This window comes from Carcharhinus amblyrhynchos, chromosome 25, assembly GCF_965287045.1.
Source record: "Carcharhinus amblyrhynchos chromosome 25, sCarAmb.v2.hapA, whole genome shotgun sequence".
In the NCBI taxonomy this organism is placed as follows: Eukaryota; Metazoa; Chordata; class Chondrichthyes; order Carcharhiniformes; family Carcharhinidae; genus Carcharhinus; species Carcharhinus amblyrhynchos.
In genome coordinates, this window is record NC_137348.1 from 29,026,292 (window position 1) to 29,042,171 (window position 15,880).

The 15,880-nt window shown below is 42.1% G+C and overlaps 1 protein-coding gene across 1 annotated transcript in view; it reads left to right on the plus strand.

The window, feature by feature from the left end:
* Positions 1–1,971: 1,971 nt before the first annotated feature.
* Positions 1,972–15,880, plus strand: part of LOC145358117 (uncharacterized) — a 237,378-nt gene continuing 223,469 nt past the window's right edge. Inside the window, exon 1 of the mRNA XM_080211791.1 lies at positions 1,972–2,264. Coding sequence (XP_080067917.1) covers positions 2,150–2,264 — 115 coding nt within the window. The 5' untranslated portion in view covers positions 1,972–2,149. The remainder of the gene's footprint in view (positions 2,265–15,880) is intronic.

Sequence of the window (15,880 nt, forward strand, 5' to 3'; positions counted from 1 at the left end):
CTCGGGCAGAACAGGAGCCACACCAAGCTGCGATACAACTAGAAAGAATGTTTTTTTAAGGTGCATCCATAAAAGTTGGTGAGAGTTGTAGTGGATATGCCAAATTTCCTTCGTCTTCTGAGAAAGCAGAGGAGTTGGTGAGCTTTCTTAACTATAGTGTCAGCACGAGGGGACCAGGACAGGTTGTTGGTGATCTGGCTACCTAAAAATTTGAAGCTCTTGATCCTTTCCAGTTCATCCCTGTTGATGTAGACAGGGACATGTTTTCCTTTATGCTTCCTGGAGTCGATGACAATCTTCTTCATGTTGTTGACATTGAGGGAGAGATTATTGTTGCCGCACTATTTCACCAGATTCTCTATCTCATTCCTGTACTCTTGTCTTGTCATTGTTTGAGATCCGACCCACTACGGTTGTGTCGTCAGCAAACTTGAAAAACATGGTCAAGATGTTACAAAATCAAATCTGCTGAGTTGCAATCATATTAAGGTCTCATTTAAGATTTTTGTGGTTGGATCCTGAGCCTGACTAGCTTTTGGTTTGAGATGAGGAACATTTCCTACACAAGATCAGCCTTGCTAACTGCCAACCCAGCCATCTCTTTATCTCTTTTCTCGAAGCTAAGCCAATGAGAATGCTGCTGTTCCTCTGAGTCATTCTGCAATCTGTGATTTGCTAGTTTTCCTCTTCAAACAGGATAAATGCCCTCTAAAAATATTTACATAGAAACATACATAGAAACATAGAAAAACTACAGCACAATGCAGGCCCTTCGGCCCACAAAGTTGTGCTGAACATGTCCCTGCAATATATAAAAATGCTACTGATTAATTTTTATATTATTTCATTTGATGCCAGCATTGCTGACATAGCTGATGTTTATTACCCATCTCTGATTGCCCTAGAAGGGGGTTGCTTGCCATTTACAGCGCTATGTTGGTTAGTTGGATTGACCGTGGTAAGTTGCCCCTTAGTGTCCCAAAATGTGCAGGTTAGGTGAATTGGGCATGGTAAATTGCCTCTCAGTGTCCCAAGATCTGTAGTTTAGATGGATTAGCCGCAGTAATAAATGTGTAGGGTTACAAGGATAGGGTGGAGGAAAGCACCTGGGTAAGATGCTCTGTCAGTGAGTTGGTGCAGACTTCTGTACTGTCAAGATTCTATGATTTCAGAGGGCAGTTAAGAGTCAGGCACATTGGGTCTGGAGTCACATGTAGGCCAGACCAGGTAAGGATGGCAGATTTTCTTCAGTCAAGACATTAGTGAACCTGATGCATTTCTAAAGCAATTAACAGCCTGTCAATTAATTCATTAATTAACTAGCTGTCAATTGCAAATGTTATTGATTGAATTTAAATTCCACCAGCAGCTATGGTGAGATTTGAACCCCACGTTCCCAAAGAATTCTGCTTGGGATCCTAGCCCTTACAGTATCCCAGCATGGAAGTAAAGACAGGTGCAAGGAGGAAAAGCACTGGGTAAAGTGAAAAGCAATGACTGGCTTACAATGGTTAGGAGCACATTGCCTGCAGAATGAAACCACAGTCTTTTTCAATTCATGGTGAGATGTCTCCACATTTTGATGTCTATTGCTGCCTCTCTGATTTAAATACTACCTTAATTGTATGCCAATCTCCTAGATGGAGTGGGGGGAAGACACAGAATTAGCTGAACGTCCTGGATCGAAAGCTGGGGGTGTGCACAACTAATTAGTAGTACCTGGCTTGAAGACATAGCTACAAAGTGAGCACCGAGCTGGGAGAGAGCTGAGGTGGCGCTCTGTCTCCCCAGGGGATTAGAGCTGTGATTTGTTTAGACACCGAGTGCTGGTTGGCTGCAGATTAGACCCAGTGGCTAATGTGAAAGGGGGTGGGTGGAGTGAGGACGGGGGGAAAAGAGTAGAATTTGTATTGAGTCAGTGAGGAACACTGCTGGCTGGGAAGTCGCAGTTTGATACATCCATCTCTCTGCACTCGCAATCTCTGAGTCGCTCCCCACGCCAAATCATCCTGCCTCTCCTCGCAGCACTTGGGAAGATTTCTGAACGGCTGCCGGTGATTTAACTCTTTAAATACATATTTTTAAAGCCCCTCGTCTTATTTTAATTGACTGACCACGCTAAACGCTCCTGGACAAGGCAAGGAAGAGTATGGACTGGAGGATGTCCGAGTTGGCTCTTATTTTGTCCGCCTGTCTCTCCCTATCCCACTGTGGACTGATACCTGAAGGTGACACAGAACTGGGATCCGGGCTCCCCTTCGCAGGTAAGGAGTTCTCACTGTGTGCACTTTAATCTGCCTGAAAACTATTTGGAAGTCGGTTGTTAAGAGATGATGAGTGAGAATGTCCCGTACAGTAAGCGTTAATTGGGAATATTAAAATGTTGCAGATATTAACACAACTTAAGCAGACTTGAAATGACAAAATTGCCTGTTAGTGCACAATACTTTGCATTGATGTACTGTTGTGTTTTAGTACCATACTGAAGTAATTTCAACTAGTTTGTTTCAGTGTTTGGATAAATTAAACCACTCTCTTTTTTTGCTCAGAAACAGTGAGTGAGAAAAGCACCTTTTAGTGGCCACTTGTATATCGACCAGTCCGGCAAGCGGCGCTGTCTCTCCACTCTGTTCCCCGAATGGAGTATGTCCAAAATACGCTTCATTCTACTGTAGTTAATGTGGAAAAGCATATTGTATTTTACTGCGAATTTCAGACAGTATATGTGTTCCTACTGTTGTCAGTACACGTTTCTTCTTCCCCTAAGCATCAGGGACAGGATGCTTTACTGACCCATTTCTGCACAGAATTGCATTTTGAGATGATACAACTTTCTTTTTAAAGCATATCTTTTTTTCACACGCATACCTTTTTTTCCCCTTTGTGGATAAGCAGGGAAAAGATTCCCGAGCTACTTACCAGCCTCTTGAGTCGCGCTGTGAACGCTCTCCTTCCATGATCAACAAGTCCAGGCGTTGAACATGAACCGGGAGCCACTGTATCACAAGACCTCCCATATAGTTCAATTTGAGAGAAATTACTTCAGAAGTATTCAAGATTGACCAGTGTTAAGCCCTGATCCGAGCCAGTTGCTGTTAAAATTGCTGTGAACTGCATTATCTAAATGAAGAATCCAATATGGCCATTCAACTGTTAAAAAATCTATTGATCTAAATGGTAACTATTTATCGGTCTATTCCATAGGAACATACGAAATGGGAGCAGAATCAGGCCACTTAGTGATATCAGGGCTGATCTGTTTGTGTCTCCAATTCTTAGAATCCCTACAATGCAGAAGGCGGCCATTTGGCCCATGGAATTTGCACTGACCACAGGCCCTATCTCAGAAACCCCCATCTATTTACCCATTAATCCCTCTAACCTATGCATGCCAGGACACTAAGGGGCAATTTAGCATGTCCAATGCACCTAACCTGCACATCTTTGGACTGTGGGAAGAAACCCATAGACAGTGACCCAAGCCAGGAATCGAACCCAGGTCCCTGGCACTGTGAGGCAATAGTGCTAACAGTTTGCTGCCCACAAGGGAAATTCTGTATTCCCATTTCCCTTGTCTAACAAGAATCCACCTACCTCCAGCTTTCACATGTTCAGTGAACCCCCCCTCACCCGCTACCCTCTGAGGCAGAGTGTTCCAAAGTTGTGCAACTCTGAGAGAAAGAGACTTCTCTCCATCTCTGCCCTATAAGGACCACTCCTAATTTAAGAAGTGTCCCCTATTTTGGATTTGCTAGAGGATACATCTTTTGCATGCCCACCTTGTCAGACCATTTTGGATCTTGTATACTTCAATCAAGTCATCCTTTTTTTTCCTCCATTGATGGGAATTGATCAATCCACGTGAAAGGCTGAATATGTTGAAGGGACCCACTGTTGTGTGGCGTTTTAAAGATTTAAATTAGTCTTTTTTATTTCGAACAAAATGGGAGATGCATCATAATTTAGTGAGTGATCTGTAAAATCATGACTTTATCGTGTCGGCTTTCTTCTGGGAAGCTTCAATAGGTTGATTTTGGAAAAATTCAACATGATTGATCCATTCCTATCTGGCTCATCTTCCTGTGTTCCCTTCACTGTGACAAGCTGGTTGTGCAGACTGCAGAGGTTTCATAGAATCTGACAGTGCAGCAGAAGGAGGCCATTCAGCCCATCAAGTCTTCACCGATCACAATTCCATGTATTCACCCAAGCTAGTCCCTCAGATACTAAGGGGCAATTTAGCATGGCCAATCCACCTGACCTGCACAGCTTTGGACTGTGGGAGGAAACTGGGTCACCCGGAGGAAACCCACACAGACATGGGGAAAAAAACGTGCAAACTCCACACAGACAGTGACCTGAGGCTGGGAATTAAACCTGGGTCCTTGGCACTGTGAGGCAGCAGTGCTAAACGCTGTGCTGTCCGATCAAGCAGGCCACTCCACCTTCAATTTGTAGAACAATCCAAACACTGAAATCTATGCTGGAGGAGTGAGGGTGGCAGGGTCAGACTTCCAAAAAAAAATTATTTTCCATAACTGACCCATTCATGCCAGCACTTTCTAAGATTGTGATTTTTGTTTGCGAGATAGGAATAAGGAGGAAAACTCAATCGTGTTTTTATTTAACTGTATGAGGAATTTTATCTCCATAGTTTTCATTAACAGGATAGGAAGTTGCCGTTTTTCATCTGCATTCTTGTTACTTGCCCCCATTCTTTGAATGGTTAGTGGTTTACTCTTGACGTTCTGCAGCTGTGGCCTGGGAAGCCGGTATATCAGCTCTCCACATCTGTTTCTGTGCAAAATTCTTGAGATTGATCTTCCGTGTAACTCCAAATAGGCATTTTTTTTTTGTGTTCATTGACATGTCGGCTGTCTACGTGTCAATGGATATGGTCATCTCCATAGATTGGCCAGTTGTTGAAGATTCCATCTTGCCTCCACTGTGATTCTGAAATGACCTGTATCGCCTTTGTGCTGCAGGAGGAACTTTGATAACGTGATCTGCATTTCTAACTTTGAAATCATTTTACTGGCCTGCATTCTTTCATGTGGTGTTCACTAACTTCAAGAAAGCTTTGGTTTTCATTTTCTCCAAATGGATTTTTTCAGTGAGTTGAAACATCCAAGTCTTAAGTATCTGAATATAATCACTCCCAACTCACTTCCTCCCACATTTTTAAAAAAAAAGTTATGATTTTAAAAAACCTTGTAATGATTTGGAATGCATTCCCTCAACAGTTCTGGAAGCAAGTCCAGTAAGTTTCATAAGGGAGTTGGGTATCTTGTTGAAAAGGAAAATATTTTCAGGGCGAGGAGTTTGGAAAGCCCTTTCAAAGAGCTGGAAGGATGGGCTGAATGGTTTCCTTCTGTGCTGTTGTTCTGATGCCCCATCATTAGAGCAATTGGCTTGCCATTGCTCAGGTGTTGACATGTTTGCTGCCTCCAGGAATTTCTGTATGAAGTGGCTCAATCTAGGCAGTGAATTGTGCTCACTGGGTAAGTGGGATTTGTTTGCAAGGGTTGCAGCTTTATACAACTTTGCTTAGGCTGCAGTTTGAGTATTGTGTTCAATTCAAGATCCCACGTTACAGGAAGGATGTGGAGACTTTGGAAAGGGTACAGAAGAAGTTTACCAGGATGCTGCCTGGATTAAAGGGTATGAGCTATAAGCAGCGGCTGGACAAACCCAAGTTTTTTTGCTCTGGAATGGCACAGGCTGAGGGGAGACCTGATAGCAGTCTATAAAACTGAGAGGCATAGATAGGATTGACAGTCAAATCTTTTTCTCAGTTGAAATACTAGGGGGGAGACTGTGCACTTGAGGCAAAAAGGGGCAAGTTTAAAGGTGATGTGAAGGGCAAGTTTTTTACATCGTAGTAGGTGTCCAGAATATGTTGCCAAGGCTGGTGGTGAAGGCAGATACCATAGGGGTATTTGAGGGGCTTTTAGATAAGTTTGTGAATATGCAAAGAATAGAGGGACATGGACCAAGAGTAAGCAAAAGGGATTTGTTTAATTTGGCATTGTTTGGCACAAAGACCCTGTTCTATGGGTCATGCCAAGTCACTTTGCTCTATTGCTTAATGGGGCATTGTTGTGCATCAGTGGTATTTATCATTCGTTAAAAATTCTTCCTCTGGTATACAATTAGTTCTTTCACTTATCTGCATTTGATAGAATCTTGGAATGATGCATGGTAGCGCAGTGGTTAGCACTGCTGCCTCTCAGCATCAGGAACCCAGGTTCTATTCCAACATGGGTCACTGAGTGGAATTTGTACATTCTCTCTGTGTCTGCATGTGTTTCATCTGGGTGCTCCAATTTCTTCCCACAGTCTGAAAGACGTACATTGTCACGTTAAATGACAATATGCATTGGCCATGTTAAATTCTCCCTCTGTGGACCCAAACAGGTGCCAGAGTGTGGTGACTAGGGGGTCTTCACTGTAACTTCATTACAGTGTGAATGTAAGCCTACTTGTGACTAATAAATAAACTTTACTTTTCAGAACAGTTTGCATTTAGCCTCAAAGAACACAAATATAATCAACATAATTCTCTATTTGCTGATTCCAGCTACATCTTTATTGAGTTTTTGTTTCTGACTTTTAAGTGTTTATTTTCTGGAGTATCATATCGAGTGTTGGTCTCCTTACTTGAGGAAAGATGGTGGCACTGGAGGCAATTCGAAAAGGTTCACCAGATTGATTCCAGGGATGAAAGGGCTGTCATATGAGGAGCGGATGGATAGCATGACCTTTGTACTTGCTGGAGTTCAGAAGAATGAAGGGGGATCTGATTGAGGTATTTAAAATGCTAACAGGATTGATAAGGCAGATGTTGAACAACTATTCCCCCCTGTGGGACAGTCGAGAATCGGAGGTCATGGATATAGATTGACAGGAGGTAGATTCAAAATTGAGATGAGGAGAAACTATTTCTCGGAGGGTTGTGATTCTGTGGACCTCACTGCCCAGACTGCAGTGGAGACAAATCGTTCAACAGATTCTAGAAAGAAATAGTTTTCCAATGAAAAGCAGGATATAGGACTATAGGGAACAGGCAAGAAACTGGAGTTGAGACCAGGATAAGACCAGCCACAATCACGTTAAATGGCAAAGCAGGCTGAATTACCTACTCCTGCTCCCAATTCCTATTTGTGCCATTCATTCTTCTCATATCAGTAAATGGTGCTCCAGTTCAAAGGATTTAATGGAGGAATCTTCAGGTTGTCTGGGGTAAATAAATTGGGGAGCCAAAGAGAGTCTCTTATTGCACCTGTTCTTCAACTGAGCTAAGATTTTCATTGCAGGAATAATACAGCAGCAACTTCACTTCATGCATACATCAGCAGTTGCAAAGTAATTGGATGATTCTGATGTTGTTAAATGCACTGTATAATCACCAATTTTCTTTAGCTTATATCTTCCATATCTCAAATTCATATCAGCCAAATACATTGTAAATCTGCTTCTAATTGGCTTTCAAATATATTTGGAAAACAATCACAACCAAACATCATCTTAAATGACTAGTTAAAGAAAGCCAGTCACTTCTGTTTGCAGGCAGCAGTCAGGTAATAATGTGAAATGCCCACTGCTGATTCTCAGGAGGGACGAGTAGCAGTGTTGTTACTTGGCTAAGATATTAGCAGAGAAAAACATCCCACAGTTGCAGCAATTCACCTTATGATGTGCCCTATTTAGGCCACTTTTCCTCCACTGCCTCCATCCATCCTTGCAAACAGAATAAGGCTTGAGTGCAGCTTCAGGTGACTATTTGCTGGATTTGAAGGGGATATGGATAGCACGGTGGCACAGTGGTTAGTAGTTAGCACTGCTGCCTCAGTGCCAGGAATCTGGGAATGATTCTGGTCTTGGGTGACTGTGTCTGTGTGAAGTTTGCACATTCTCCCCATCTCTGCGTGGGTTTTGTCTGGATATTCCGGTTTCCTCCCGCGTGTTAGGCCGATTGGCCATGCTCAATTGCCCCATCCATGTCAGGGGTATTTGTGGGGTAAATACATGGGGATAGGGACTGGGTGGGATTGTGATTAGTGCAGGCTCGATGGGCCAAATGACCTGCTGCATTATAGGGATCCTATGATTCTATGTCCTGGTAAACACAGCTCAGCAATAAGGTGCTTTCTTCAAGATGAATTCTTCCTACGTGTTGATTCAGGGCTATCCTTCTTTGTGATTTAATTGAACCTTGAATAGTATAACTTCACCATTTTAAAAATAAAACGTGCATTCTGCTACTTGGCATTGGCTGCATAAGGAAGATCAACTGGAGATATTTTTACTGTATGATGAATTTTTACTTTAATATGGTCTAAACTATTTTGAAAATAAGGCTGTCCTGAAGATAAATGTGATGAGAATTGATGTTTATGTCTGAATCATAGAATCCCTACAGTGCAGAAGGAGGCCATTTGGCCCATTGAGTCTGCACCAATAACAATCCCTATCCCCACATTTACTCCTCTAACCTAAGTATCCCAGGACACTAAGGGGGAATTTAACATGATGTGGAGATGCTGGTGTTGGACTGGGTAAACACAGTAAGAAGTCTCTCAATACCAGGTTAATGTCCAAGAGGTTTAAATTGCACTTGAATAGCAGATTAGCTGTAAAGACTCGCATTCTTAGCAGTACTTTGTCTGTGCCTTTATATGCTCTCTTTCTGATCAGATCTCTCCACTCACCTGATGAAGCAACAGTGTTCTGAAAGCTTGGGGGCATTTACTATCAAATAAACCTGTTGGGCTTTAACCTGGTGTTGAGAGGCCAGTGCACCTAATGTGCACATCTTTGGATTGTGGGAGGGAACCAGAGCACCTGGAGGACACCATGCAGGCACCGCACAGACAGTGTCCCAAACTGGGAATCAAACCCAGGTCCCTGGAGCTGTGAGGCAGCAGTGCTAACCATTGTGCCACTCAGTCAGAGCTAACATGATGTAATAGGCTTTAAAATGCATACTAACCGATCTCGCCTGCTTGGCAAAAAGAGATTTTATTTCACGAGTGAAAATATTTAAGCAAGGCTATCCTTCGCCCAGTAGGAATACTTAGTCCAAAAGTCGTCTTTTGGTTTGTGAATGGTTTGATTTGTGGGGTGGGGTTAGCTGTGATATAAATCTCCCGCAGCTGTCCAAACACTCGCGCATACTGTACTAATCACGTCTCTGCCAACCGCTGACCTACACAGCCTTCTGGAACTGCTGTGTGCGGTTAAGAGGACAGGATATACTCCGAGTCTCTAGTGACTAATACGCAGGCATATAGCATTGCTCAGGTTACCAACTACTTGCACAGTGGAGATGCTGTAGCAGCAGTGCTGTTTGCGTCCTATCTAAAGTAATCCTCTGCTATTTTCAGCAGAAACATAAACCAACTATGATATTTTGAGCTGTACTAACTGGCGTGCTTCCATATTCTAAAGTGGGAAAATATAAATTTAGTATTTTCACAGTAAAAATGAAAGTTGGCTGGACGGTAGGAAGAGGACATGTGTAAGTCTATTTTCTCCATTATTTTTGGATGAACCTGTAAGTTCTAAGGTCAAATTGACAGGCATTTTCTGAAACCCACGAATCCTTCTGCTTAAATGCAAGCTTGTATATCGGAAATGCAATTGGCCATCGCTTAACCAGGATAAAATCCCTACAGTGCAGAAGGAGGCAATTCAGCCCATTGAATCTGCAACCCAGGCCCTAACCCCATGATGCTACATATCTTCCCTGCTAATCCCCCCCTAACCTACTAAGGAACAATTTAGCGTGGCCATTCCACCTAACCGGCACATCTTTGGACTGTGGGAGGAAACCGGAGCACTGGGAGGAAGCCCCCACAGATGTAGGGAGAACATTGAAGCTTCACACAGTCACCAAGGCTGGAATTGAACCCGCATCCCTGGTGCAGAGAGACAGCAGTGCTAATCATTGTGCCACCTTACCCCATAATCCAAGGACATAAGGATGGTCATATTATGACTTCAGAACAAAATCATTAAAGCCATACAGCTCACTTTTCCATTTCTAAATTCCTCATTTTTGTTAGAGTGCCCTTTTTAGAAAACATTAATTCCTTCTCATAGCACCCTTGCTATAGGGGAACTCCTTGTAAAGATGCAGTCAGGGTAGTTGACTATGTTCTCTACTGCAGTATCATGTTGTGGCCCACTTCTCCTAGAAGAAGTTGTTAATGCCACTGCAAGGCTATAATTCTCAGAATATGTAACTGCTGATCCTTGTTCATGATGAGCAAAGATTGGAATTGAAAATCCAAGAATGCTGTTATGGTATTACTATAAGGTTGCTATCTTAATTTTTTTTGTATAAACATGATATCATCTGTTTAAAGCATCAGCTTTGAAATATGTTTTTTGGCAATTTTGACCAGATAATCATACAAGGGCTTTTCAGTAGAGTAATAATACAAATACACTGTGTTGAAGAGGGAAAAGAGAGAATAATGATAGATTTAATGAGACACATTGTTCACGAGTTCTGAGAAAATCAGCAACTTTGTGAACGTTTTGAGATTCACCGCGGTCATGAAGGACACCTATCTTGGACTCGTCAAAATGAGCTGTTTGAAAAATTCCATTCCTAGGAAATTCCTTGGAGCTGCTCCCGGTTCACTAGGATTTCATCAGAAGTACTGTTTGCTATGGCTGCAGTCCATCTTCGAGTGAACTAAGTCCGTGGGCTGGGAATAGCTCCAGAGAGATTTCTGGTCAAATGATTGATGTGGATTTGATCTGCCCTACTGATTTAGATTGCTTACATAGGGTGAGTGAGGAGGGGCATGGATGCCAGAATTTTACTGGCACGACCGCCCCAGAATCAGGTAGGTTGGGTTATGCAAAAGTAGAAAGAGTCCAAATGCAATGCACAGGCCAAGTATTTTTAAGTCCTGTAGGCATATAGGGAATTCCAGAAGATGCTCAATGAGACATCTCAGAAATCTTTTACAAAAGTTCTAGTGAGTGGATAAAGTGTTTTGTGAAAAGTTTGTTTCTAGTATTGGAGGAACAGACAGGAAACTAATTGACAGACACAAAACCAACTAATCGGATTAATGGAAAATGATTGATTGAAAATGGTACACACAAATCAGTCAACAAATGTGAGGTTTTTTAATTCTTGATGCTCTTGGATAATTGGATTTTGGTCTTTACTATAGGCAGCTAGTTGCTGAAGTTAGAATAGTAAAACCCACAAAATTGGAGTGTCATGAAAACAACAAGACTGTATGTAAAATACTTTAGGGGAATGTCACTTGGTAGTAGAGAACTTGAATATCCAATTGCTGCTGAAGCTTTTCAACTTGTGCTCATCAGGGCAGAAGCGCAAGAATACCAAATTTCAAAGGGAACAGAATAAATTTGGTTTTCCTGCAATTGTATCCTGATGAGTGCAAGATGGGAAGCTTCAATAGTTGTCTCTTTTTCCGCAAACTCAACTTTTGGAGAACATTAAATTGGCAGCGTTGTGAGGTAATGCATTTTAGGAGGACACCTATGTAGCACTAGTATTGCGAAGAAGTTAAAGGCTGTGATTGAACTGAGACACAGTGGGATTTTACAGCCTTGCTCAGGAGAGACTGGAAATTCCCGTCTGAGGTCAACGGACATGTCCATTTTCGGATCCTCACCCGTCGCGATTCCATGGCAGGCAAAGTGGTAGAGTTCTGGCCAAAGTACTCAGACACTTTGCTTGTAAATGTAAAAACAGATTGATGAAGCCATAAACAAATAAAATTCCAACTTCGATAATAAGGAGAACAGTACAATAATGGTACGTGTGACCTGACTCAAGCTTGAACCTTAAGTAATGTGTCCTCGCATCTCAATACCAGGTCTCTGGGACAGGCCGCTTGCTATATTGCAAGGGGTGAGAAGTAAATTGTAGGGATTAGTGCTTGTTTCCTCAAGAATTATGAGGTGTTGGGTCGAGCTGAGGAACTGTAGGTCAATTGTTGGCTTGTTTATAGGTTGTTGAATTTAATTAAGCCCACGATTAGCTAAAGGATATTGCGAGCCACTTTGTGAAGGTATGAAATTTTCATTTCCTTCACACTCCCATGGGCTTGTGCAGCTGCCTCTTGTTTCCAGTTTGGAAGCGTAGGTGAACTGGCCTTTGTGCTACTGGGGACTGAAAGAACTTAGATTATGCTAGATACATCTAAAGAGAGGCTGCCCCTCAGTGGGAGTAAATCATCACATGAGCACTTGTACTGCTTTGCAAAACTTAACACTTTTTTTTATTTCTATACAACAGTAAATGTGCTTTTGTTTTATGTATAATTGCTGGCAGCAATACTAGTATTTGGATCTATAGCACGGCACCAAGAAAAATCTTAACAGTTCGTTCAAATCCTATTAACCTGTATGCAAAGATGTTTGTTTTTAAAACATGTAAGTTTTTAATTTAGCAACTGGGAGTATTTGGCAAATAGCTAAATAATGTTACCTGCTCCATTCACAACATTTCCTTCAAACTTGACCAACAAAGGTTCAGGTTCTTATAACAAGGATCAGTGGTGCCAAAGTGATAGTGCCACGGTGTCCTGTGAATTGAGCATCTGATTTGAAGCTGTATAATTTTAACAGGTGTCGGGTCAAAATGACACAGCCTGTTTAAATGCTGGCCTGCCAGTGACATCCTTGTTTCATGGATGATTTTTTTTTTTAAAAAATTGGCTATCGAATCAAGTTGTGACATTTGAAATGGGAAGTGGTACTGCCTTTAACAGACACGTACGTCCTGCGAAGAAGTGTTCACAGCTTCATCTTGGTGTGCAAGCTTTGAATTGAGTTAAATTCTCACCCTACCATGAAGATCTTCACAATCGCAACACACACATTCTAATAGGAACAAAGCTGCTTTTGGAGCGAGAAGTTGGGTGAAGAGTAGTCAGCAGGATGTTTCACTTGCTGTCTGCAATGGTCAATTTTGGCAATTAGAAATTAAGATTTCAAGCAGCAAGGAGAGCACAACCAACCTTGTATCTACCAATTTTACCTTGTAGTGAACTTCAAAATTACTAATAAATATTCACTGAAAGTATATTGCTGTAGAGATGTGTTGTAGATGGGATCTTGGGGACCATAGAAACATCTGGAGGGTGTATCGCAATTTGGTATGGCTCCTGCTCTGACCAAGACTGCAAGAAACTACAAAGAATCATAAACTAAGCCCAGTCCATCACACAAATCAGCCTCCCAACACTTCCTGCTGCCTCAAAAGCAGCCAGCATAAATAAGGACCCCAAACACCCCACACATACTCTCTTCCTCCTCCCTTTGGGAAAAGGGTATAAAAGCCTGAATACACCTACCAACCAACTCCAGCTTCTTCCCTGCTGTTGTCAGACTTTTGAATAGACCTACCATGTATTAAGTTGATCTTTCTCTTAATCCTAGTTGTGACTGTAACACTACATTCTACACTTTCTTCTTTCAGTCTCTGCAGTGTACTCTATGAACAGTTTTGTCTATATAGCATGTTAGAAACATAGAAGTGGGAGGAGTCTATTTGAGCTTGCTCCAGCATACATTATGATCATGGCTGATCATTCAATTCAATAGCCTGATCCTACCTTTTTTCCTCATCACCTTTGATTCCATTCACCCCAAGTGCAATATCCAGCTGCCTCTTGAATACACTGAATGTTTTGGCATTGTTACTTCCTGTAGTAATGAATGCCACAGGCTCACTGCTCTCTGGTGGAGAAATGTCTCCTCATCTCTTGTCCTATATGATCGACCCTAAATCGTCAGACAGCGACCCCTGGTTCTGGACTCCCCCGCCATCATCTGGAATATCTTCCCTACATCTACCCTGTCTAGTTCCGTTTAGTATTCTAGAAGTTTGAGATTCCCTGCTCATTCGTCCAAACTCCAGCGAAAACAATTCTAACCCAGTCAATCTCTCCTTGTATATCAGTCCCCTGATCCCTGGAATCAGGTAAACCTTCACTGCACTCCTTCGAGAGCAAGAACATTCTCCCTCAAAAAAGAGACCAAAACTGTGCACACTACTCTACGTGTGGCCTCACCTACAATTATACAGGGTCCTGTATAATTACAGCAACACATCCCTACTCCTGTACTCAAAACCCCTCTCAATGAAGGCCAACATGCCATTTGCCTTCTTTACCACCTGCATGCTTACCTTTGGTGACTGATGCACAAGGACATCCAGGTCTGACTGCACAGTCCCCTCTGCCCATTTTCAGCCACTCAGGTAGTCATCTTCCTTTTTATTTTGCTTCCAAAGTGAATAACCTCCACATTTATCCAAATTTATGCTGCATCTGCCATTGATTAGCCCACTCACCCAACCTATCGAGATCATTCTGAAAGATCTCTGCATCCTCGTCACAGTTCACCCTCCCACCCAACTTGGTATCATCTACAAACCGAGATGTCACATTTTGTTCCCTCATCCAAATCATCATTTATATATAGTGAATAGCTGGGGTCCCAGCACTGATCCCCACCAATTACTGCCTGCCAATTTGAAAAGCATCCATTAATTCCTACTTTGTTTCTCCTCTGCCAGCCAGTTTTCTATTCATTGCAGTACACTTCCCTCAATCCCATGTGCTTTAATCTTACACAATAATCTCTTATGCGGGAGTTTGTTAAACGCTTTTCTGAAAGTCCAAATATACCACGTTGACTGGTTTCTATTTGTAATTATACTGGTTACATTTTCAAAGAATTCCAACAAATCCATCAAGCATGATTTCCCCTTCATAAATCTGAAATACTTTTCATTGTATCCTAATACAAGTGTCAATAAATCATTAATCATCCTGACTTGGAAATATATTGTCATTATTTTACTGTTGCAGGGTCAAAATCCTGGCACTTCCTTGCAAACAGTACTATCTACACCATAAGAGCTTCAGCAGTTGAAGACAGCTCACCACCATCATCTGAGGGCAATTATGAATGGTGGCCCAGCCAATGGTGCCCACAGTCCATAAACTGATTAAAAATTATATATTTTTAACATTCACTGAGTCAAAGAAATCAACCAGGGTCTCTGGCTTAACATGTGATTAGAAGGTTGGCATCTCCAACAATGCTGCTGTTAGATTGCAAAGCTGGCCCATATGTCAGCTGGAAACCAGAGACGCTTGCTACCAGCTAATCAAAGCTGACAGTTAAACATTGCTTACTAAGCCCAGATGACATTCACTGACTTTCTTCTAATACATTTTCAATTATACATGCCTTGTAGATATTGTTCTATTCCTTAACCCTGAATATTATACCTTCTGCCTTTCCAGAAGCCAGGGATCTATGTTGGCCTACCTTCAGAAGCCTTCCAGTTCCCTATCCAAGTGGCCATTCATCAATGAGGTCTTGACCAATGGCAGTAGTGTTAGAAGTTTCATCATAGTCAAGCGCAGAATGTGTTTTCACACAGCGTGTATTCTTTTCCAAAAGAAGTGGGAAACCTGGCCAACTTTGGCCCCAGCTTTTACAGGGATCTAAGAGCAGTGTTGCCTTGGTCAAAATGGCACTGGATTCCCTAAATCCCATCCAGCTGAACCCAGGACCCACTACTTTTGCCATGAGCTAACAGGGGCGGGTTGAGATTTGTGCACCTGCGGTTCAGACATGTAAAAATGCAGCCACCTTCCAACGGGTACGATCTTCATTTACGTAATGACCAAAATGCAACTCGTGAACTTTTATACATTTGAGCAAATTGTCTAAAGTTGCTGGAGTATTCTGGGGATAAGTTATTCCTTCTGATGAGGTCTGGATGCCCCTTTTGGAATTGTTAAGCATAGAAATAAATGAGTTTATAAATGGACTGAGTAGAACTGTCAAGACATTTAATTCCCCA